The sequence below is a fragment of the Camelina sativa genome, chromosome 20 (genome assembly GCF_030686135.1).
Source record: "Camelina sativa cultivar CO46 ecotype springtype chromosome 20, ASM3068613v1".
Taxonomy (NCBI): domain Eukaryota; kingdom Viridiplantae; phylum Streptophyta; class Magnoliopsida; order Brassicales; family Brassicaceae; genus Camelina; species Camelina sativa.
Genome location: NC_141899.1, coordinates 24775064 through 24800201, shown reverse-complemented (window position 1 = coordinate 24800201; position 25138 = coordinate 24775064). Strand labels below are relative to the sequence as shown.

At 32.6% G+C, this 25138-nt stretch overlaps 1 protein-coding gene and 2 long non-coding RNA genes across 7 annotated transcripts; 1 reads left to right on the top strand and 2 right to left on the bottom strand.

Annotated features, from left to right (window-relative positions):
- Positions 1 to 1476: 1476 nt before the first annotated feature.
- On the bottom strand, positions 1477 to 2805 carry LOC104772658 (uncharacterized). Of its 2 annotated transcripts, none has more exons than XR_015592175.1 (4): positions 2550 to 2805; positions 2324 to 2454; positions 2092 to 2201; positions 1477 to 2005 (listed from the first exon to the last, which is right to left on the bottom strand). It is a non-coding gene; the product is annotated as an uncharacterized LOC104772658 (long non-coding RNA). The 2 variants fall into 2 exon arrangements; XR_015592174.1 differs by having other exon boundaries at positions 2086 to 2201; positions 2550 to 2774.
- A 12218-nt stretch (positions 2806 to 15023) lies between these two features.
- On the bottom strand, positions 15024 to 15667 carry LOC147919311 (uncharacterized). Its single transcript, XR_015592101.1, has 2 exons — positions 15447 to 15667; positions 15024 to 15359 (listed from the first exon to the last, which is right to left on the bottom strand). It is a non-coding gene; the product is annotated as an uncharacterized LOC147919311 (long non-coding RNA).
- A 304-nt stretch (positions 15668 to 15971) lies between these two features.
- On the top strand, positions 15972 to 18713 carry LOC104771246 (uncharacterized). Of its 4 annotated transcripts, XR_015592100.1 has the most exons (9): positions 15972 to 16240; positions 16334 to 16530; positions 16663 to 16760; positions 17047 to 17233; positions 17365 to 17427; positions 17509 to 17586; positions 17723 to 17902; positions 18358 to 18434; positions 18559 to 18713. XR_015592100.1 is itself a non-coding variant. In XM_087503429.1 (7 exons), the coding sequence occupies exons 4-6, from the start codon at positions 17060 to 17062 to the stop codon at positions 17554 to 17556; spliced, it is 285 nt and encodes a 94-aa protein (XP_087359555.1). In that variant the 5' UTR covers positions 15972 to 16240; positions 16334 to 16530; positions 16663 to 16760; positions 17047 to 17059; the 3' UTR covers positions 17557 to 17586; positions 17723 to 18079. The 4 variants fall into 4 exon arrangements, 2 of the variants coding, with proteins under 2 accessions (XP_087359555.1, XP_087359554.1); XR_015592099.1 differs by lacking the exon at positions 17509 to 17586; XM_087503429.1 differs by lacking the exons at positions 18358 to 18434; positions 18559 to 18713 and having other exon boundaries at positions 17723 to 18079.
- The last annotated feature ends 6425 nt before the right edge of the window (positions 18714 to 25138 follow it).

Genomic DNA, 25138 nt, shown 5'->3' with positions numbered 1-25138 from the left:
TTTTACTGATTTTAAAATTTCAGGAGACAAAAAAAACAACAAATTTTATCTGAAAATATAACTAAGGGTATAATTGGCTATTTTTATATCCAAAACCCTATATAACCAAACTTTTCAAAAAAAAGTGTAGATGGCCAAATTTTTGGAAAAAGATCCTTTATTTATAATTTTCCCTTTTAATTATATCTGCTAGGTTTTTCTTTGTTTTTTTTTTTTAATGATTCTGGGTTTCTTTTGTTTCTCAACTGCAGCTGTTTAATCCGGTGGCTGGTAGGGCATTATTGCGTTTGTAGCTCTGGTATGACTTTGTTGTCTGATGCTTATGACATTTGAAATTCTTCAATTCATTATGTGACTAATTTATCGTGTTTTGGTACAGTTGGCTTGGATAGAGGAAGAACCACGAGACTAGCCTTGATTTCTTAATTGGATCTCCCTTGGTAAACTCATCTTACATCCGTAAATTACTAATCCTTTTGTTATCAATTTTTCTAGATTTGATGTAAATACTCATTTGTGAAAGTTTGAATCTGAATTTTTTGTAAGCAACAGTAGTTCAGATCATTTATCTGAATATGTCTTTGGTATCATGAAGCAGCTCTGATATTGATTAGACACCGAGAATCGTTATGGAATGAATTTTTTTTTTTTATATGGATTTTGTTGACTACGTGCCATTAACTGAGAAAGCTACCGAAGCAGGTTAGAGATTTAATAACATACATGTTCATGTTATCTTCACATCATCTACAATTGTGCTCACATGACTAACTAATGATACACCAATAACGAGGTTCGTGGTACTACTGGTGTACTTTATATTTGTGTTTTTGTTATTAGGAGTCTAATGCTACTGGGCTGAATGAGGAAGAGGAAACTTCTATCAATATTTATCTCGCCAGAGAAAAACGGGCCATTGTGCTTTTGATTTATTTATTCTCTTTAGTAGAACAATAATTTAATTCCAAATTGTATATTTTCTGTTGATGTTTGAGGATTTAAGCAGACATATTCAAATTATCCAACCTCTAGACCATAACACACTTCATTTGTTGCAGAAAACAGTTTATTACTTTACAAAGAACTTCATAAAGTCCATGTTGTTTTTATACAACACAGGAACCAACCATATATTGGTGTAAGAGCATTTGCATCGGTGAAGGACAATATTTGGTCCTTCAATTATTTTATTCTTATTTTGAGAGTTTCTTAAGTTTGGTATAAGCATTAGTGTCCTTCACAGTTGGTTCCCTGGAAAAAAAATATTTTTAATTTAAAAAATTAATTATTTAAATAAATAAGTAAAAACATATTAAAGTTTTAATTTAAATAAAACATATAACATTGACATTAAAAACATAAGAAAATTACAAAGTTACTTATAAATTCATTGTTGTTCTTTCTATAATTTGGGATTTTCATGTGTTGAGAATTCAAAACATGGAGGCTTGAACTATGATCTTGATACCATGTCACTGATAAATTTGGATCTTTAAATCATCAAAAGCAATTGTCTTACACTATTTCCAAGTACAGATCAATTGTGTAAAAATAAAACTAGAGAGATGGGTTCCTCAAGAAACAGAGATGTTACAGAATTGTAAAGAGATCTCTGAAATACTATGAGACAAAATGTGATTGCCTTTGCTATTTGGTTATAATCCTAGAGAAGAGTATCAAGAAACTCGCTCACGGTCATGTATTTGACATCAGGGTAAAACAGAAAGCTAAATTAAAAAAGTTTTGCAAATCGAAGGCAGATGTAAGTAGTAAATGTGCTGATGATGTTATGATGATGGCACCTTTGATCGTCTTGAGAAGTTGATTCTCTGTAACAAAAGTTTTCACAAGCTCTTCTCAATCTTGCCCTCCCAAAGCTGAACAAGATCATTCATGGAACATATGTTCTCAGGTGGTCTAAGGTACAAGGTTTTATTCAGTGTTCGAGGATCATCTATCGTTTTGATAGTAAACGCGGCAACATCAACGTCATTCACGAATACAGCTATACACAAAAAACACACAAAGACACTCAGTTTCAGACCTCACAAAGATTGTATATATTTGAGTAAAAAAAGCACAAACCTTTACCGTTTCCATCTCCAAAAATTGATCTGAGATTTCTTAGAATAGAAACCGTGATCAAGATCTGAGACTTGTGTTTTATCAGGATTTGCTCCATATTCAGCAGGTATAAACCTCTGCAAGAAAACATAACCACAATGTCCAATGCACATTCAAGAATCAATTTCATTGCTTATACAAAGATGAAACAATGCTAATAAAAGTGTGATTCATATGACTAAAGACACGAAGAAGAGACCTTGATGGAACCAGCTTGTTTGATGACTTTGAGGAGGAGTTGCTGATCAAGAACACGTTTTGATGGAATTGCAGAGATCACCACATCTTCCTCACTGCTTCTTCAAAGCTTCTTTCATCCTCTAATGAACCCTAAACCCCATTTAATACGAAATCCAAATCAAACGAATAAAAAAAAAAAAGGTCAAAACTTTGAGATTTCAGAGTATTTTCAAAGAGAGAGAGACCTTGAGGAGAGTAACGCCAGCGTCGGAAAGAGATTTCAGGTTATCGTCTGACGAAATTAACGGTTCCTTTCGCCGGCAAAACGAGTCGCCGTTGAGAGAGATAGAGAGAAGAGAGAGAGAGTCGCAGAAAAAAAATGATCTCGATCCTTTGATTTTTTCGTATCCCCTACCAAAAAAACAAAATGCTCTCACAGCCTGCCACGTGTAAGGACGGACGGAGTAAACAAAGTCCCCTACGAAGGAACGTTCCTTCCATAAATATCACATTTTGATTTAAATTAAATCGTTTTATTATGAAGGACGGTCGATTAATACGCCGCTGCAGATGCCCTAATGGATGTCAAAAAAAAAATGGAATAATGTTGTATAAAGTAATATGTTGTATAGATGTCAACAAAAAACTATATCTCTAATAATTTATCCTGTTACTTATTCCATAACTATAATATTTTCAATAAAAATTAAAGAATTCTAACCATTTTTAATTGTTAAAAGATATTTAAATGCTGATAGCTGATGTGATGGAACATATTAGAATTTTTATGGGTTGTCTACTATAATAAACAAACAAAATATTTTAATAAGAAATTAGCACTTTGTAAACAATAGAAACACAAAAATATATATCCCTCTTGAAATCCTAAATTGGCATTTTCTACATAAATATATAAGATCATGCTTTAAACAAAGTTTTTAACAAAGCAAAATTGGTTTAAATCATACTTATAAATTAGTTTTTAAAAATATACATAAATATTTTTAAAAAGAAATTAGTATCCCATAATTAAAATACTTTATAACAAAAAATTTTAAATATTCTAAAATAATTTAAATTTCCAGACAATTTAAGTGCTCGCCGGGTATGTGATTGAGCGGGTTTGAGTTTACATAAACATGATTATATTTTTTTGTAAATAGGTTGTCTACATACATAAATTACGATTATGTAACAGAAAATAAATTGTCATATAGTATTATGCGGGTTAAATCCTGCAATTATCAATCAAAATATAATTTTACAATTTAAACACTAAACAGAATTAATAGAAAAATACAACTTAAAATTTAAATCTTTTGGTTACAAAAAACTATCTAGCGGTGTGTTGTAGGTTAAGTCCTAAACTTAATAATCAAAATATAATTATATATTTTTAAATACTAAAAAAAATTAACGTATATATTTAAATTTAAAATTTTAATTACAAAGAAATCGTCCCGCGGTATACCGCGGGTTAAAACTAGTTGTACTGAAAATATTTAACGTTTTTCATTTTCTAAAATTATTTTTATCCATTAGATGGCATAGTTTTTGTATACAACTTATATAATTATTGTTTATTTGTATACATAATTTAGTGTTCTTGTATTATCAACTAAATCTTATCATAATCTAAACAACAAGTGAAAGCCAAACTTAAAGACCCAATAGGAAACGTGGGGAGTCTCCAAAACATGAAATAACAAGTCACACATGTGTCAGGCACTCAGCCCTGAACTAGAGACATCTAATTTCATCCTCTTCCTCTCTATTCAACCACCTCACGCCAAAACCTGTGTTGATTCTCACCACATACTTTAACAATATCTCTTCGTTGTAGCTTTCCGACGGCGTTCGAACTCTTACCTCTCATTATCTTTCTATTGTCGGAGATAATTTTGATCTGTGAAGCCGTGTGGTTTACCGTACCTCTTACCGGATTCAAAGTGCGTCTCGGAAGAAATACAAATCAACATCGTCATTTAGGCTGATTACTTTGTTATCTCCAATGAACATCCAATATTCCAATCTTTCCTACTGTCTCCATTAAAGTAAAGTATTTTGGAGTAAAAAATGGAAAGTGATGTGGAGGGAAAGGAACAACAAACTTAATCGTAGTTGTCATAATTTTTTGGATTCGATCTCCATAATCATCAGGTAAACAATTAAAAATAGGATCTCTACTTTTCGATCTCAGAATCCGGGTTTGCTGAGTAATTGAACGACAACCATTTTTCACCTATTTTCTTTCTACGATTTGGGATATTTACTTACTTTTAATTATGAGTACAATTAGATTCCTATGTAATGGTATTTTGCTATTGGCCTATTAGGTTGGGCCATTTTTTTTATATGCAGCAAATTAACTAAAAAAATTGACACGGAAGGAGATATGAATATTATTGGATATCAAATTTGAGTTGTATTAATTTTTATAATTTGATTAGCTACCTGTTTTAACTAAGGTGTCAGCCCCAGGATTCTCCAAAATGCTGAGGTGTCAACACTGGAGAGAAGCGCATCCTGTTTTTATTGTATTGATTTCTTTTGGTTTTATTATGTTTTGTTAGAGAAATGTTCAGATTTTTTTTAAAATGTTTGGGATGTTTATCGATCGATGCAGGTGTTGCATCGGTCGATGCAAGGCCGGTTTGGTCACGAAGTGAGTATGTTAAATGCTGCGCTTTGGGTTAGGAAACCCTTAAATCGCGTATTTAAAGAAAAGTTTGTGGTTTTAGTCGAGTTTAGCCGTTCTGAGAGAGAAAAGAAAGAGTGAAGGTGTTCTTGAGGTGTTGGTGAGTTTTTGAGAGTTTTGTGGCTGTTCTTGGGGAGACTTGTAGCTGAGATCATTGTAGGAGCTTGCTAGGAGTGTAGATCCGCTTTGATATGCTCAAATTAAACCCTAGAGCTACTCTCCCAAATTAAGAGATCAATGTAGTACTTAGGGGTCGACTTCCACAATGACTCAAGACTACACAATAAATTATAGAGTTTTATAATTAAGCTAAATAGATGAATTTGAATTGAAATAACAAAGCAAAATAAAGCTTGTGAAAATTCAATTGAACAAAAAGCTAGGTCTAGTTTTCTCAGGAAATTATGAAATATAAAATCAATCAATAAATTAGGATTCAAGCAATTAAAAATCAGATCTAGAACTCTAAACTCTTTTCTAAAATAAATCAGTTTTCACTGCAAATATTATCTAAATTTAAAACCAGAAAATTCAAATCTCTTTGTAAAATTCTAGGTTAAAAATCAGCTTTAAAAACAAGTTTAGATTGTTCACAAAATTACTAAATCAAATCTCTTTGTAAGAAGTAATCCCCTGAACCTAACAAGCAAACTACTCAGACATAATCAATGAAAGCAAAACATTATTCTGAATAATAAGCAATAGATATTAAAAACTAAGAAGGGAGTTTAGAAATTCTTCTCTCTACAAAAGAGTTCAGATCACTCTCCCAAAAGCTCTCAATATCTCTAAAAAAAAACCAAAACTGCTAGAATAAAAACTTAAGGGTTTCTCAAACCTAAAAATACTATATATATGTCCTAAAACACGTCCAGGGACTAATGATGCAAATATGGAAAACTTCGGGCAACTTTTCTAAATCTTCCAAAACTTGGGTCTTGAGTCGGCAAACAGGGGTGTCGATTGACACCATCACTCTTGATTGGTTCCAAGTTGATTTCTTCGGTTCAATGTTCCAAAAATGATCCAATTTGCTTCACTTTGCTCCATCCGTGCCAAAATCCTAGAAAACCTAAAAAGACTCTCAAAGAACCTAAAAACACATCAAAAGACTCTAAAAGACTCCTTATATCATGGTTAAAAACCACAAAAACTATGATATATCATGCTTGTTTAAGGGTCAGAATCTTCTTGGCAAAGGTGAGTGTAGGACCATGGCTTATCTAAAATTGAGATTTCTCTGATTTTTGTGTTCATGTGTTATATAGTTGATTCCTTAGCTTGTTAGAATGTTTATGAGTCGTTGGAGACTTTGTGAGGCTTCTTTGTGGCTTTGGATAATGTTTTGATGGTTTAGGAACTGAGATCCGGCGAGAAACTTTGGGGAAAATCGATGCTCGGCATGTGTGCATCGGTCGATGCAATGCGAGGACAGTGCGATTTGGCCTAGGGGCATCAGTCGATGCCATGTGGAGGTGTCGGTCGATGCAACTAGGGATTTCGTGAAATGTCGAGCATGCATTGGTCGATGCAGACTTGTGTCGATCGATGCGACCCTAGTTGGTGTCGGTCGATGCACTGGTTGGTGTCGGTCGATGCACTGGTTGGTGTCGGTCGATGCAGTTGTACTGGTTTGTTTATTGATTGGTGTTTGATGGTTAGAGTTATCTCAATTGTTTGTGTGTATAACCTAGTAGATGGGAGGATTGTCTCACTGAGTGTTTATAAAATACTCGTGGAATCAAGGCGATGAAGAGGAGGATGTTCTAGTGGCTCGCTTGGATGTTATCTGGCTTATGTTAGGTTGTTAGAGTTGAGTCAGTAGAATATTGCTAGGTTTATGGTTTTATGCTTTATGACTCTATTTAATTGAATCATTGGTTTATTATTTATTAGTTATTTTTAATGGTATCATTTGGTTATTTTCACTGTTTGGTTTGATTTTGGTTAGGTTACTAGTGGGTTATTATATATATATTTTTAAAACGGGTCGTTTCAGTATTTTTATCATACACATTTATATTATATTATATTTAACTGATAAATGTTTACTTAATTATATAAAGTTTATTTGAGTGACTTTGATATTTTATTATATATCTTAATAACAAATTAACTTACAACAAGTAAACTTTAATTACTTTGAAGTGTTTCATGATGAAAGTCTTGTTTCATAGTTTGCCACTGCGGTGCCGTTTGTGCTAGTTGTTCTTGTAAGTTTCCTAATCTATACTAGTATTTTTGCAGCAACTTTTGACAAAAAAATCATTTTGAAAACAATTAACATTCAATGCATTAACTTTAATATTAGTTATCAAAAATTTCCAAAACTAATTATAGGTAAGATTTAAAAAAGAAAAGAATTCTTTCTACTTCATTCAAACATAAATTTATGATTCCCTATCATTTTTATTTGAATTTAAATTTAATTTATCTTCAATTATTCTATAATACACTTAGTTAATATAAATTGTGATTTTTTTTCTGCATATGATATAATACAAAATTTTTAAAACGACATATATTACTCAATAGTTGAATAAAAAATATGGGTACAATATCCCACATCGTCTAAAAAAATTGGGAAATGGTTCAGAGTCATACTATAAAAGAGGCCAAAATGATTCCAAATACAAATGAGTAGAAAGCTTGATTTATCAGGCATTCAAATTATAAAAATTTTTATTTGGTTTATTCCGGTTCTTTAATTTAAAGATTTTTAAAAGGTTAAATATGATAAATATTTAAAACTTGTTAAAAGTTAAATACTGTATGATAAATATTATACTGTAGATACACAATAAATATTAAAAATTAAGATGATATAGTGTGAGTTAAAATATCTCGGGATGGAGTTATATAGTAGGACGGGTTTTACCTTTATTTATATAAATTAAAAAATATCATTAATTTGGTGTTACACGGGTAAAACATCATTTCATTATTTTGTTAACACTGTCGGTATCAGAGAATAAACATATCTAATTAAATTGATTAAATATTATATAAAAAATAAATTATATTGTGGTATTATATGGTTTAAACCATAAAATTAACAATTATTATATAATTATAACATATTTAACCAACAAATACAATTTATAATTTAAATATTTAAATAATTTTGTCCGGCGGTATACCGCAGGTCCTAATCTAGTGATCGGATACAATACTAGCGTGGGACAACAACAGGGTTGTACAAAATTTTGCAACAAAATGGCGTCATGTATACAATTGGTTAAGTATCAACCCTATTAAACTGTTATATATTGGCAATAGCTTTGGGCTGTATATAAGTAATCGAATCTTAGTAATGAAGTATATATGCTCGACGATACACGTAGTAGCTTAAAGCTTCCTAAAACACATTAAGTTAATGCAGCAGGTCCTTGATTCAGCGAATTTCCTAATCATTCAGTGACATCAGAACTAAATTAAAGCCTGAGACATTCCACATACGATAAAGCTTTTGTCCAGAAAAAAAAAAACGACAAGAAGAAATAATACGATAGCTGCTAGTAGGGCATGACAAAAATAAACATGATTTGATGAAAAATAGAAAATGGTACGTAGGATAGAGGTGACACAAGACTCTTATAGAAATGCAATACATCTGATAATTTTACATGTTGGGCCAAGAATGCATGTGATTCTGATCAAAGAGAGTATGCGTGACCAGTGACCTGAAGCAATGCTGCTACATCAAATCAAGCTTCTCTTTCACGTTAGCCAGAATAGATTCTAGTTACTTCCTGCAAAACAAAACTGCAATACTGTTAGAAACTGCAGGTTTAAGATTAAAAATGCTACTTAGCAAAGTGACTAAAAACCGTTAATGATCCATTAGTTGAACTCCAAGAGAAAGAGACAAAGAATATCTAAGAAAAATATGATGAACTACTGGAATAATTAATGAGAGGATGCTCACCGAGACTCAAGAGTCAGAACTACCTTTTTTCTTGCAGACTAGCTTAGTGGAGAAGCCTACATGCATGGAAGCAATGTACTCATCGTCGTGTGTTCACTGAATTAGAGGTTGTATTTACATCCAGAAGCATATAATTGAAGCTAAACCCACGATGACGATATCCTTGGCCTCACCAGATTCAATCTTTATGATATAAAGATAAGTACCATATTCACCCAAGTAACTGTTTGAAAAGAAAAAAAAAATCTCAATCAGTCGATCACTTGAATTGTATAAGAACATAAATCGAGATTCCTGAGGAGTTGCCACAAAATATATTTACATGTGTTGCAGCCAATTTCGCAATCCCTTGTAAACTCATTGGTACCAGAAAGATCAGGCGTTTATCAGTGCATGAAATATCACCCAGGCGTGTGATCCAAGCATCCTCGATTGTGGAAAAATTTTCAGCATATCCAATCCAACGAAGGTGATCCAATTATTACTTGGGATTCAAGCAAATCCCGATTAGTGATTCATCTCCGGTCTAGACCTAGAAATCTAGAGCGGGGGAAAAACAAATTAAAAAGACTGTATAAGAGAAAACCCTAGCGGAAGGAAATATAAGAAACCAAGAAACTCTCACCTGAGTCGAAGCCTTTCATAATTAACGAGATAAATAAAATTATTTGCTCGTTACTGTCGACTATGGTGGAGGCTCCATTAAGCCTATCAAACGCACAACAGCATCCTGTATACGTTTGAAAGCGATCCGCCGTCGGACTCGCAAAAACCCATGATTTTCAAAGGCTTCGGCCAATCTTGCATCAATATCTGCAGGAGGATTTGGTGCGTTTCTTGTATGTAAAAGAAGTACAATTTGCATCGTAGCATCTTCTATCGCAGTTTCCAAGTTCCTCTTAGTTTGATCCCAATGCGCGAGGGATGAAGAGAACGTGATCTCTGCCATTCTGATTTTCTTTTCTTTTTTCTTTCGTATCGTATGTTGTTTGTTGCATGTTACGCGGTGGTATATTAGACCTTGTTTATAGGGGGGGTTTATATGAGAGTTCTTAGTTTATTGGCCAAAAAAAATTAATTAGAAATGAAAAAAATGGTAAGATCTCCCCTTATATAAGAGACTGAGACGGATTTATGGTTTAAGGGGCAATATGTGTCGCCATTCTATTGGTCGAAAGAATAATACAAAAGAGAAAAAAAAAATTCCTGCTCGATTTATTTCTTCTCTCTCTCTCGGTTGCGATTGAATCCCCGCAACGTGAAAAATTTGGAATCAGAAGCTTGAAGGTTTCAAATCGAAGGAGCTGGAATCAGAGGAAAGGTTTGGATTATGTTATCATCATCACCGTCGCCGCAGATTATTACCCACCGAGACCTGTTCAAGACACTCTCCTTATGTATCGCCACACCATCATCACTCACCGTCGCACCAGCAAATGCACGCGGCCTCTTTCAAATGCCGCCTCTCCGTCTCAATCGGTAATTCACTTTTCTCGAAAACCCTAATTTTTAGTTTCTCTGTATACAACAATGTGTATTTGTATCTTCACTCTTTTGCTTAGCACTAAGTTAGAGTTTGATAGATTTAAGTTTTGGAAGTGTAATTAGCTTTGAAGGCTCTTGTGAAGGTGTTGTGTTTTGGTCAAATTCCAAATTTGTGAAGAGTTGATCCAGGCTCCTGATTCTTGTTCTTGATTTTGTTTCTTGAAAATATCAACTGACACTTATTTGAATCATATGTAATCTTTGTGAGCTAATAAGAAACAATGTGTGTTTTTTTTCTTGAATCAAGTTATTACCTGGTGAGAGCTGGGGAATCTGATTACGAAAGCTTGGGGATCATCAACACAAACCCGGTTGATAGCAGATTATCAGATAAAGGTAAGAAGCAGACTGTGAGAGCTGCGTTACAGTTAAAGGCAATGGGAGCTTGTGATCGAAACTGTTGGCTTTGGCCTTCCATTACACAAAGAGCTTATCAGGCTGCTGAAATCATTGCCTCCATCAATGGGATTAGTCGCAGGTAATCATTGCCTCCATCAATGGGATTAGTCGCAGTTTTAGTTCTTTGATTTGTAGTTTACTTCGCATCTGCGATTAACGGTTTTTGCGTCTATTGGTTTTCGAAAGATGTAGTTGAAGCTGTTAAGAAGAGGCTACAACATAAGAGTCCTACTGTTCAACTACTTGTTCTTACGGTATATGATGTTTGTAGTCAATTTTTGGTTACTCGGCCGATTTATTCTGTGCATTGTTTTTTACTCTCTCCTTTAACTCTCTATGTGTATTCTTCTGTTAATAGCTTTTGGAGACATTAGTGAAGAACTGTGGAGATTATTTGCACCATCAAGTTGCAGAGAAAAACTTGTTAGGGGAATTGGTCAAGATTGTTAAAAAGAAGGTATTTCTTGTTCTGTGTTTCTATGTGTGTGTGTTTTTCCATAGTGGTGAATTGGTGAGTGTTCGTATTGATGATGATTTTGGACTTTATAGACGGATATGCAAGTTAGAGATAAGATACTGGTCAATACTTGAAATGTAATTGCTATACCGTTGGTAGACATATATAATGTTCAGTCATCATTTGTTGTAAGTTTTGAAGTATTGTATATTGGTAGCAACTAGCAAGTCTTGTATTTGTTGAATCAATTGGAAGCACAAGGTAAGTTTCTCAGATTCTTAATCAAATAAATCTTATGTGTTCTGTTTTGATTCTCTTTGGTCTTTGATTTGAGAGTTAATTTGTTCTCCAAAGGAGGTGTCTCTACGGATTCAATTGAATATGCAGAAGAAACATGAATTTTCTGAGTACAGAGAGAGGCTTAATGAGAAACAGCTCAATGAAGGTTTTTGTTTGTTGTTGTCGTTGATGTTTTCTATATATATACTCTTAATTTTACCTTTGCTGTTAATGTTTTTATTTTCATGTTTCTTCACAGAGTCAATTGAGAAGTATGTTTTTGTAATGATGCATCTTATGCTGATTGGAAAGTATATTTCTGTATAGCTTTTGTGAGTATTTTCTTGAGTTTACTTGAAACAGAATTGTCACAAAGTGTTTTCGTGGTTACAGTTGAAACATGATGATGAAGATTGCCGTGTTATGTACCGTGAAGGACTTAAAGGAAGCCCATTTCATACACTGCTCGTTGAAGGTTGCATTGATGGGACTATCGAAGACTGTAAGTTTTCTTCATTAAGAGTTTGGATCGATTTTCATTCCTGATGCTGCATTGTTAGGGAACTTCTTTGGTTCCATTACTGTTGAGCATATTGGTCAGCCTAAATTCGATTTGATGATGCTTCATGTTTGATTTTGGTTTTTTTTTCTAGTTTCTTGAATTGCATGCTGTGAGAGATGATCCCCATTAGAACAGTGGGACGAACTTGGAGTCGATGATATGTATGCTAGGCCTAAATGTGTATCCTTGTTTATAGAATTGGTGGTAGTGATACTTCTAAACGGGTTATTATTATACATCATAGTCCCACTAAGTAAGAACCAGGGCAGAGTCTGTGTTAGTGTTTAGTTTCTCTTAATTGTAGACCAAAGCTAGATAGAGAGACTTTTCTTGTTTAAGTTCATAGTTAACATACCAACAATTGCATTCAAACATAGGGTAGATTAAGCATTTAGCCGAAACCAATTGTCAACAACTAATTGTTGCAAGTTCATTTCATTGTTGTAATAACCATGAAAACTTCTTGGTCCTTTGTTTTTATGGATAGGTTGATGGTGGATTTGTGCTACCAGACAAAGCCTCTCTGCATCTTACAGACATAGAGGATAGGATTCAGAGCACAACAAAGACAAAATAGAATGTGAGTGCATCGATTTGACATTTTTCTCTTCTTCTTTTTTTCTAACATTTGCCTTGATGTCTGTTTGAGATTTGCAATTTTAATCGCTGTTGTATTGTTTCAAAAATCAATATTTTCAAAAATAAGATACCCAAAATTAGAACCTACCATTGGAGGAGAAAATTTTAATTAAGAGCTCATGGGTCATTATATTCAAAACAAAACACAATTAATTCCTAAAATAACCAAACAGTGTTTAACAACCCTTAAATAAGAGACCACCGATAATCTTGCTCTTATAATTATATATATATATATATATATATATATATATTGTGGGATTTATAGTCACCTTTTTCTCCTAGGATTTAAAATAGCTCCAAGTTAAAATAAAAGGCTAACAGACAGTTTAATGTATGAAAGAAAAAGGTGACAAAAATATTTATAAATATGGAGAAAGAAAATATCATACTTGTGAAAGTTAACACATCTGGCTTCTCCAAATTCGCATGTACCATCACGCTTTTTTTGTCTATTTTATACTTAACTAATCCACCAAGTAGCTACTATATTATTGTATCAAAACTGAAAGATCTTAAATCACAAAGGGCATCATTAGGGTTGGAGATATGGATTCTCAAATTGATAGTTGAATTGGGAAGAACTGAAACTGCAACCTTAAGACTATATTTGTTCTGAATGAAATATTAAATCAGAGAAGACTATAGAGAAAACCAAAGAATCAGTGAAATCAGAGAGATTAGAAGGAATACAGAGATGGATGAACTCGACACATACCAAACTGAGCATAGAAAGAGAATCAACGCAAATATGAAAGGTAACACAAGAACTAAGAATATATATTTGCACATTTCATAACGTAGATTTCATATGTAGTCAATTTAGCCATTATCTAATCCAACAGAAAGCAATATAAAACAGACGATTATAACAACATATGCGCAATAACCTGGTGATGCCAAGCGTAGGCAATGATGTTTCCATGTTTTGATGAAGTTAGGTAAACCAAAATAGTTAATTCAAGATTTAATAAGGAAAGACAATGATAGTTTACGTAACTCCTAACTCACAATAAGTTCATGTCACTCACAAGAAATCGAGCAAAAAAAATCAGCCTAGTCAGTCATACTTGTACTTTTTAAAGCTAAGGAGTCAAAATCTATTCGAGAAAACGCTACATACCCTACAAGCCAAACGTAAGCTGCATGCATACACCAAACTCACCAATTGTCAGGCCTGAAAAATTCCAGCTTAATCTTAATGGTAAGTTTACAAGAATATAATTCCAAACTCAATTTGAAAACGCTACATAACCTAATGGGTAAGCTGCAAATAGAGTTACTACTAGTAGTGGTCGATGCAAATGTCTGTTGAAAAAAATCAAACTAGACTAGAAGATATAAGCTGATGCCATAGAGACATAAGCCGATACATATCGTTGTAATAACATTCATAGACATAGAGGCATAAGCCGATTCCAAACCAAGCAACGAGTCATATTATAAAGAATGAACACCTTCAAAATCCACAAGTCATATTTAAAAGAAGAATCTAGCAAAAGCAAAAGGAGAGTAAAACCGAAACATTAAGCCTCCTCTGCTTCAGGAACTGCAGCTGCGTTCTTCATCTTCTTCCATTGGTCCTCCGCATATTTAGTGATACGATAGCTAAACTCTTCGGTATAGGCCTCAAGATTTTTAATCCCATCACTCGACACGAGCTTTGATCCGACGACGTAAGCATCTTCCTCGATAGATTTCGCAACGGCGGACGCTTCCTCAGGGTTAAGTCACTACAAGAAAACCTGCGTTTTGTGACACCGGTAATCATCACAAATGGGTCGCAAAACACCTGTTTACGACGTTTAAGCGACGACCTCTAGTAGTCACAAATTTCTCGTCGCAAAATGACAAGCGTCGCGAAAGTGTCGCAATTTTACAACGATTTTGTGACTACTAAATTTGGTCGTTTATAAGAGACTCGTTTAAGACTGTAACTTTTAGTCGTAAATTAAAGACCAAATCGTGACTGAATTTGGAAACGCGTATATACGACTATGTTAGGACGAGTTGTGCGTCGGAGAATCATGACGAAAATGTGGTCGCAAATAAGTGACAAAGGTCGTCTTAATTTAGTCGCAAAGCAGTTGCTAATTTGTGACCAAACTGTGACTTTATTTAAATAGCTATAGACATTTCAATATTTTGGTTTTTAGGTTTGATTTATTTGGTTTATTTGAATAAAAGTTTGGTTTGGTTATTGGATTTAAAATTAATTCCCAAATAGAACTGAACATTTTTATTTCAATTAGTTTGAAAGGAATTACACAAAAAAAAAAAAGACAATGGGCTCTAAAGCCCACATACATATTTACAGACCCAATTTAAAAAACTAGGTTTTTCTTCTTTTTGGCTTCGTACCATGAGTGACGAAGAACGTGATGAGCAGCGACGGCGGCCAGTGACGGAAAGCGACGACGGCCAGTGACGGAAAACGACGGCAAGATTAGGGAGAAGAAGGAGACAGAGCTTGAGATCGAGGTGCTTTGAGTTTCATTCAAACAGCTAAGCCAGATCTATGTCTCCAACAAGCATCTCTTGCTGAGATCTGAAATTTTTTAAAAAAAAAACAAAATCAATAAAAAGAATCGATTATAGGAAAAGGGGAAAGTGAAAACAGAAACAGAGAACTCACTGAAATGTATTGACAACAATATAATTGACTTGTGGAAAGCTAACAAGAATGGAATCGTACGTTCGGTGATGTCTTCGGCGGAACAGATGGAAATATGATGAAGTAAAGTCATTAAAGACATAAATGGAGAATCGATTGAGGTTTGATGAGAGGAAGAGAGAAGACTGAGGAGATGAAGAGAAGTAATAATAGAGTGGTGGTTTTTGTAATTTGTTGTATCGAATAAAAGAGATGAGAAGAAGAGAAGTAGAAGGAGATGTTTTGGTCCGTTAGATCTAATTCTAACCAACGGTGGATGATAAATGATAGAGCAATCCTTGTCATTAGGAATTAGCCAATGAGAAGCCTTCATCCAATAAAACATAAATATTTGTTTTAAACACTATCTATCTATCTAATATAATAAAGTAGGGTTACACCCTTTAAGGATACCCTATCTAACTGCCACGTGTCAGATCTTTATTCTTTGATTTTTTTTTTCGATTCCATCCTATTTTTAATGGGTTTTACTCACATTTATCTCATATATCTCAGCCTATTGTTAATGTCCTGAAACTGGACGTTTCTCTCATATATCTTCCTTTTGTTAATGGGCTGAAATTGTATGGGCCACACAAAATTTCTCGCCTTCCCAAATCGAAACCGACGGGATCTCCGACTTCAGTCTTCTTTTCTTCCTCGCCTCTCTCTCTTCCCCACTCCTCCCCCTTATCTGTTCAACTCCGCCTGATTTCGTAACAGCCGAGTCGAAGTGACTCTCGACGCCTCAATTCCATTGGATAGAGTAAAATGAGGTAAATTTCACTGAACTTGGACCGATTTTGAATAGGCGGATTTGAGTAATGCAAGTATGTGGCGGAATTGATTTTCTTTGTAAGATTATGCAGTGTTTGTCTCGCGTGTTCTCTCTCCTGCGACTGCAACGGTGACGACGGCGGCTCTCTTGAAGTCATTGTCGCCGTGTTTTCCGGTAAGACTGAAAACCAACCCCGACTCTAGCATGTTGAGGTTAATTTGGAGAAACTCCATTTGGGGATGATGTGGTCCTTGACAGAGGATTGTCATTTCCTGTCCTTGAAGCAAGGTAACTCTTTTTCCCTTTGTTTATGTTCTTCAATGTTTGTGTTATATCGGTTAAGTTTTTGCTGCTTTGTTAAATGTTTTCATTTAATCGATTTGTTTGATGAACCTGATTCGATGTGACCTGTTTTTTTAGGTTTCGATTGCTAGAACTTGCAATTGTATATACGCTTTGATTCAACAGAGACAACGAGATGTGGAATTCAGAGAATCTTCTAATGATCAGAGACAAAGGTGACCTTTATTTTCTTTCTCTGTGTTACATTGCATTGTGGATTTATTTAGTAGCTTGGTTATGATAGTGTTCAATCTTGATGCTTCTACTGTTCTGAATGAGATCGACACTGTGATCTAGATAATGTTATGTAGTATACAAATAATTTACCTACTGTTTTTGGTTTTATGTGGTATGGTGAAATCCATTTTCTCGTGGAAAAAACAACGTTGGCATAAAAGTTACCGAAATTGCTACTTTTGTTGTATTGCATATTGAAGTTTCTTTTTTTTGGGTTTGATTCAGACGTTTTTCTGACATGGTGAGACTTGAGGCAAAAGTTGAAAGGCTTGAGACTCAATTGCAAGCCAAAGATAGGGAACTTGGTTCTCTCACAAGAACAGAAGCTAGGAATACAACGGCTTTAAAGGCGCAGAACGAGAAGCTACAGAAAGAGAGAGATGAGTTTCAACGGATGGTGATTGCTAACCAGGTTTGGATCATTGCTTAAAATTACTAGCTAGATTTCTCTCAAGTTTTTTTGTAATGTGTATTGTCTCGAAGAATTTGGGAATGCTGATGCAATGCCCCTTTGAACATTTTTGTTTTGTTTGTGTATGATAGCAACTCAAGACCCAACAGTTACATGAAACGAAGAAGAAAGAAAAGGAGTATATAAAGTTACAGGTAAGGGGTTTACACTACATGTTTTAAGTGTTTGCAGTATAGGTCGATTCTTAGTTAATTAAAAAATTGAACTTATTTTAGGAGAGGTTAAACCAAGTGTTATGGAGAAAAAGAAGGAAACAAGATTAGGCATGGAGATTATGAATCTACTCCAGTCATGTAATGCGTTTATGTTTTTGCTTTTGGATCCAATTTCATAATTTAAAGCTGCCTTAGTTTCTGGGAATGTTTCTCTTTTTTTTTTTGGTTCAGTTATATATCTGACCTAATGCCTTTGTTTTATCTTTGTTTTCAGTTTCTAGCATTGTGCTATGCTTATTATGATCTGTTGAGCATTTTCAAGGAAAGAACTGGAAGAAAATAGGACCGCCTAATTGCCGATTGATTTAAGGATCAGACTGATGCCCTGTTTCTTTCTCATTGATGGCAAAAGGTCTTGAACCTGGAGCTTTTGAAAGGACCGTGGTCAAAAGAGGTATTATTGTGCTCATCACAAGCTGCTTGATCTGACAAATGTTTGTAACAACCTCCCTCATCTCTCTGTATCTTTGGTTTGTTGGCATTGACAAAGAAATCAAAAGAAGAATTTTTCACTTCATTGTGTCACAAGTGATGAGTTTTCAAAAATTTATGCTCTCCAATGTTTGTGTTATATCGGTTAAGTTTTTGTTACTTTGTTTATGTTCTGTCTTAAGTTTTTCTTTGTCTATGTTCTTGTCAATGTGTTCTTGTTTGTTTATGTTCAGTCTCTAGCTTCTTTCGATTATGTTTTGTTCTGCGGTTAAGTTTTATGTTAAGTGTAATGCATTTATGTTATTGCTTTTGGATCCAAATTCATAATATAAAACTGCTTTTGTTTCTGGGAATGTTTTTTTTTTTTGGCACAGTTATATATCTGAGCTAATGCCTTTGTTTTATCTTTGTTTTCAGTTTCTACCATTTTGCTATGCTTATTAAGTTATTATGATCTGTTGAACATTTTCAAGGAAAGCACTGGAAGAAAATAGGTAAGCCTAATTGTCTTAATTAGAGAATTTACATAGAATTGATTCATCATGTTAGTTGGTATCATTGGGTTCTTCTATGATATATGAGCAACTAAGACTGTTAAAACGTGATTTTTCTTAACAGGCACGGCTTTTGGAGAGGACCCCATCTCTCGGGTGATCTAAATGAGCTCGTGTATGGACAGTTCTGAATATTGTTCTAAATAAAATACCTTTATGAGCTTCTGTAGTTCAGCTATGTTAGTTGGAATCGAAGTTCAGCTAAAACCACAAAACAAACACAATTAAATGCCCAGTCATTACAAACATGAAACCCTATAATATTTTACTGAAAAAAAAAAAACAGATTTCCTTAAATAAAACCACAAAGATAAAAAAAAAAAAAAAAAACTCAAACAAATGGACAGAACACCGTATAAATACTCTCACAAAAAAAAAAAACAAAAACAAAAGATAAGTATACCTCTCACAAATAATCCATATTACAGCAAAAAGCGAAATTACCTTTCAAAACAAAAATACCAATATTTCAATTAACGTTGTCTACTGAGCTATTTTCCATTATAATAAGAAATATCTCATACACTAATAGTAAAATAAAAAGAGAAAATTAACCATACACTTTTAATAAAATAAAAAAAAGGTTTGTAGATTTTACATAATTTGAAAAATATGTGTAGGTTTACTAAGTACTATTGATACAAAACTAAGAATAAATAATTATATTTTCATATATATAATATTATTATATGAACATAATCCACGCAACGCGTGGGATTTTACCTAGTATTAAATAAAATGATGATCTAGAGTTCTAAATGTATGTTTTATAATTAAAAAAATTGTAGCAAAAGTCACAAAATTCATAGCAAAATATCATAAATCAATTTGGTTGCAATTCCGTCACAAAATTACTACTCTTTTGGGACTTACTTGTAATATTTTCAACCAATACTTTTGATTTATAAGATTCTTACAATGTGACTAATTATTCAAATGGAAAGCTTTGACAAAGTTTATATGACAGATATTGATCAACTTAAAGTATAAATCTGTATAGAAACATGTTAACATTTTTCTAAAGTAAAATTTCAAATTCAAAAAAATCGAGAGTTGCAAAAGAGTCGCAAAACAGTATCTAATTCAGGTGTTAAACGCAAAACAGTTGCAAAAGTAGTAGCAAACTAGTCGCAAAGGTAGTAGCAACTTCGTTGCAAATGATAAGAGTTGCAAATTCGTAACAAGAGAGTCACAAATTGTTACTCTATTATGACTCTCAGATTTCAGTCACAATACAAATTTTTGAAAACACATGCAATGCTTGTAAGTTATGAAATTGCAAACTCATTACTTAACATTACATATCATGTTACATGTTATGGTTTGATTAATTATAAAAAAGATACAAAACTATAAGTTGACTATAGCATTGCTTATTTTCCAAGTCTAATGTTGTTGGAGTCATTATAAGACTTATAATATTGACAATTGTAAAAATATGAATAGATAAATGTCCAAGTAAAATACGAGCGTCGCAAAGGCGTTACAAAGTTGTCCCGAACTCAGGTGTTAGTCGCAAAATGGTCCCGAACTCAGGCGGTGGTCGCAAAGTCGTCGTCGTTTTGTAGCTAATTTACGACCGCTTTGTAACTGCGTCAAGAAACAGACGCAAAAACGCTACCTTATTGTGACCAATCTAAAGAGTCACGAAACTTTCTAATGAATTTTAAAGCTTTTGATCAATCTACAGTTCATCTAAACTGTTAGAATCAATGAAAATTACAACAATATAGCAAGATTAATCCTTTACATGACTATAATCATGAAATGCATTTAAGTTATGATCATTACAAAGCATTACTAAACATTACCTCATATATTAAGCAATGTTTAAGATTTTTAAGAAATTCTTACAAATGTTTAGAATTCTATAATATTTGTATGCCACTGATTATATTTTCCAAGTCTAATGTTGTTGGAGTCATTATAAGACTTATAATATTGACAATTGTAAAAATATGAATAGATAAATGTCCAAGTAAAATATGAGCGTCGCAAAGGCGTTACAAAGTCGTCCCGAACTCAGGTGTTAGTCGCAAAATGGTCCCGAACTCAGGTGGTGGTCGCAAAGTCGTCGTCGTTTTGTAGCTAATTTACGACCACTTTGTAACTGCGTCAAGAAACAGACGCAAAAACGTTACCTTATTGTGACCAATCTAAAGAATCACGAAACTTTCTAATGAATTTTAAAGCTTTTGATCGATCTACAGTCCATCTAAACTGTTAGAATAAATGAAATTACAACAATACAGCAAGATTAATCCTTTACATGACTATAATCATGAAATGCATTTAAGTTATGATCATTACAAAGCATTAGTAAACATTACCTAATATATTAAGCAATGTTTAAGATTTTTAAGAAATTCTTACAAAAGTTTAGAATTCTATAATATTTGTATGTCATTGATTATATTTTCCATGTCTAAAGTTGTTGTAATCATTAGAAGACATCTAATATTGACAATGGTATAAATTTGAATAGAGAAAATGTCCAAGAAAAATATGAGCGTCGCAAAGTCGTTACAAAGTCATCCCGAACTCAGGTGTTAGTCGCAAATAAGTCGCAAATAGGTGACCGTAGATTTGTTCCATTTTGATGAAAATACATAAGAAATACCCAACAAAACAGAAAAACGCCACAATTTCAGATTGAAACTCGCAGCAAGCATAGGCGGCGCTTAGGGTTTGTAGAGAAGAAGATGAATCGTGTGTAAATTACGTTTTTGCCTATTTGTCAGTTTTTTGGGTCTCAAAGTGGTCGCAAACTATGACAGGTGAATATTTGTGACGAATTTGCGACTACATTTTGGGCATCTCAAACATTAGGTGAGTTAGATACCAATGTTTCCAACGTTTTCTAAATTTATTTTGCGATTGATTTGTGACGAAACAACAAAACTTTAAGAGAGTTACAAATAAGTCTTATTTTGTGACGATTAAGCGACGGCTTTTTCCAACCCCGCTCTTTCCGTCCCAAATTAATCGCAAACTACGACCTTTTTTAGACCAGTCATAAAAGCGTAGCAAAAGGGTCCGCAATTTGCGACTACTCGCCGACTTCCCAGCATCGTCGTTAATTTGCGACTGATTTGTTTTGGTATTGGTGTTGGTCGTTAATTGGTCACAAATACGTTACAAAGTAGTCGCTAATATTTGCGACTACAATTTTGGTCACAACCAATGGTCACATATCGCAGGTTTTCTTGTAGTGAGTGTCCTGTATCTCTTGGAGAGGCACGAGTCTGTGGATAACATATTGATAAGCATATTGAAGAGGTAATCGCGGCTTAACTGAGTCGGTGGCCAAACGGAGATCGTGGTGGTTCCTCCATGTTTCTTCTCTGATTCTGCTTCGACTTTTGAGGATGTTGCGTCAGAACTGCGTTTTTTAGAGCTTTCTGATTCAGGCTGCGGCGTTAAGACGGTGGTGTAGATTGTATCGGCAGTTTCTGCCATTCTTTCCGGTGTAATTAGGGCTACAAGGAAAATATCAGTTTTTCCCGTCGGTTTACAAGTGAAGAATCGTTTGATTGATTGGTTGGTTGGGTATATATATATATATATATATATATATATATATATTTTTAAACCCCTACAACTAATCATATATCCTTATTATTTAAGGAGAAGTCACTTTATTATAAAACATGACATTGTTTATTGTTTTGTAACTGATTATGGCCTACTAGTACTAGTTTTTAGAATCGTTTTTGGTTTTTGAATTTCAGAATCCTATTTTGTTATCCAATCATGCACAAAAATGGTAGTTTTATAGACAATGTACATCGTTCAACGGCTGCTTGGTTGATTAGGAATGATCAGGGTATGTTTTGTGAGGCAAGTCAAGCTACCGGTATATCAGTTACATCGGCTCTAGAAGCTGAATGCCTGGTTTTCGCAATGCAACAATCATGGCTAAGTGGTTATAACAAAATCATATTTGAAGGAGATTGCCAGAATTTGGTTAGAGTTCTCAACAATGGAAGTCGAAGATTTGATATCCACAATTGGTTACAGGATATAAAAGGGTGGTCTACGCGATTTGAATCCTTGGTTTTTAAATGGACAACACGGAAGACAAACAGTATCGCTGACAAACTGGCCAAAGCTCAAAGACATAGCAATTCAGATTTTAATTTTCATTTAGAAATTCCCCTATGTATTCGTTCTGAATTTCACTCTGTAAACAACAATTTCCATTAATCTAAGTATCAAGTGTTAAAAAAAAAAGAAAAGAAAATTGTATATTAAAATATATCACAATTAATTAATAGGATATCCTAACGGAAGAAATTATTTAATCCATTATTAATCTTAAAAAGAGAGAGTATTGTTTTGTATAAATAAATATATTATTTTCTTGTCAAACCAAATAATTTTCACAAGCATACAACCATTACCTTAACTTTATTTTACGAGAATTGTTAGAAACTAGGTAATATCTTGTGCTTAAAGCACGGGTCAACATTTAAAAAAAAATTATAATAGAATAATAAAGTTATTGTTATATTTTTTTTAAAAAGTTATTTTGTTTGAGATAATATTTATTTTTAATTGTTCTGTAAATCTATATATGTTTTTTGAATACTAATAGAATATTATAGTATTTTATTTTTTACTTATATATATTACAGTTTTGTAGTGTTTGTTTGTTGTATTTGCATCATTATTTTGTGAAATATAAAGTAGTAATTTTAATATTACAATTATGAACAAATAAATTTATCAGCTATATAAATTTAGTTTTACCCATCCGTCAATGTGAAAATTAAACACACATTTTATTTTCATAGTTCGAGTAATATATCTTTGTTTTTAAAAGTTCAAATCACAACATATGTAGAAAAAATATGCATTTTATTAATAATAAGTATTATATAAAAATCCCAAACAATTTGTAAATAAAATATAATAAAGATGATATGAGAATACTAATTTGAAATTTTAACAAAATATCCGAAATCTTGTTATTAAGTTATTAAAAATAATTATATTGACTACTTGGATATAAAATCTTAGTTTTTGAAATTCTGATTTGTTTATATTTTTTTTAAAAATATTTTTTAATTTTCGTCCATAATTTATTAGAGAGACAAATGTTGTTTTTAAACTAATAATTATTTAAAATCAATGGCATGATAATGTAAAATTAAAGAAGAAAATAAACTCTATTATATTAGCAGTTATTTTTTTTTTCAAGTACAAATTTGATTTGAATAGATTTCTTTTATTTTTCTAGATTTTTTTTTATATTTGATCTGTTAGCTTTTTTATTTTTAATTAATTATATTTATTTAATTAATTTATTAATCTTAATTAAAATTTTCTAATGGCAATTGAATGTAATTTTTTACACATTTTAAGGTTAGTTTCATATTTGTACTTCTCAATTAATATAGTAGGATACCATTTTTTAATATACTCTTTTCAAAAATATCAGATATCCTATTTTTTTGAACATTTTCATTTTACTCTCTTTTAAACAATTACAATATGTTAAATTAATTTTTAGAATTTTGTTTTTAGCTTTGATTTCTTTATTTTACATTTACGATATAGTTTTAAGGATAAAGTTTAGTATTTTGGGTTTAGGCTTTAAAATGAAAAATACTTAGGTTCACCCCCTAGAGGTGAATCTATTTGTTCACCTCCTCCTTTTCAACTAATCAGAATCTTCTATACATTATTTTATTTTAAAAAGAGATTAAAATTAAATTAAAAAGCAAAACAAATTAAGAAAACAAATTATGTATACTTTTAATTAAATAAAGTTAAATATTGGCTTGGTTTAGATTTTACAATTAGAACAAAATTATGTGTCGGTTTGGGTTTACAGATAAGATGATTAGAGTTTAGATTTTACAATTAAAACGAAATTATATATCGGTTTGGGTTTACAAATGAAGTGGTTAGGGTTTAGATTTTACAATCAAAACAAAATTATATGTCGGTTTGGGTTTACAAATGAGGTGGTTAGATTTTAGATTTTACAATTAGAACGAAATTATATGTCGGTTTGGATTTACAAATGAGATGGTTAGGGTTTAGATTTTATATTTAAAACAAAATTATATGTCAGTTTGGGTTTACAAATGAGATGGTTAGGATTTAGATTTTACAATTAGAACAAAATTATATGTCAGTTTGGGTTTACAAATGAGATGGTTAGGGTTTAGATTTTATAATTAGAACGAAATTATATGTCGGTTTGGGTTTATAAAAGAGCGGTTTAAGTTTTTAATTTTATAATAATGTATACATATTTTATTTCCTTTTTTATAAGGATGTGAATGAAGAGGTTCACCCCTAGGGGTGAACCCAAGTATTGTTCCTTTAAAATTTAGTTATTTTGTATAATAAAAAAGGTATTTCTAAAAGAAAAATTCTTGGGTTCACCTCTAGGGGTGAACCTCTTTTATTCACCCCCTCTTAATTAACCAATCAAAATACAAAAAACCGTCATGTCATATCATATTTAATAAAATAAATCAAAATTAAAATAAAAAGACAAAACATTAAGGAAACAAAATTTGTAGATTTTTTAATAAGGAAATTATGTCGGTTTGGTTTATAAAGAAATGATTAGAGTGTAGTTTTTACAATTAAACAAAATTATATGTCGGTGTGGGTTTACAAAATAG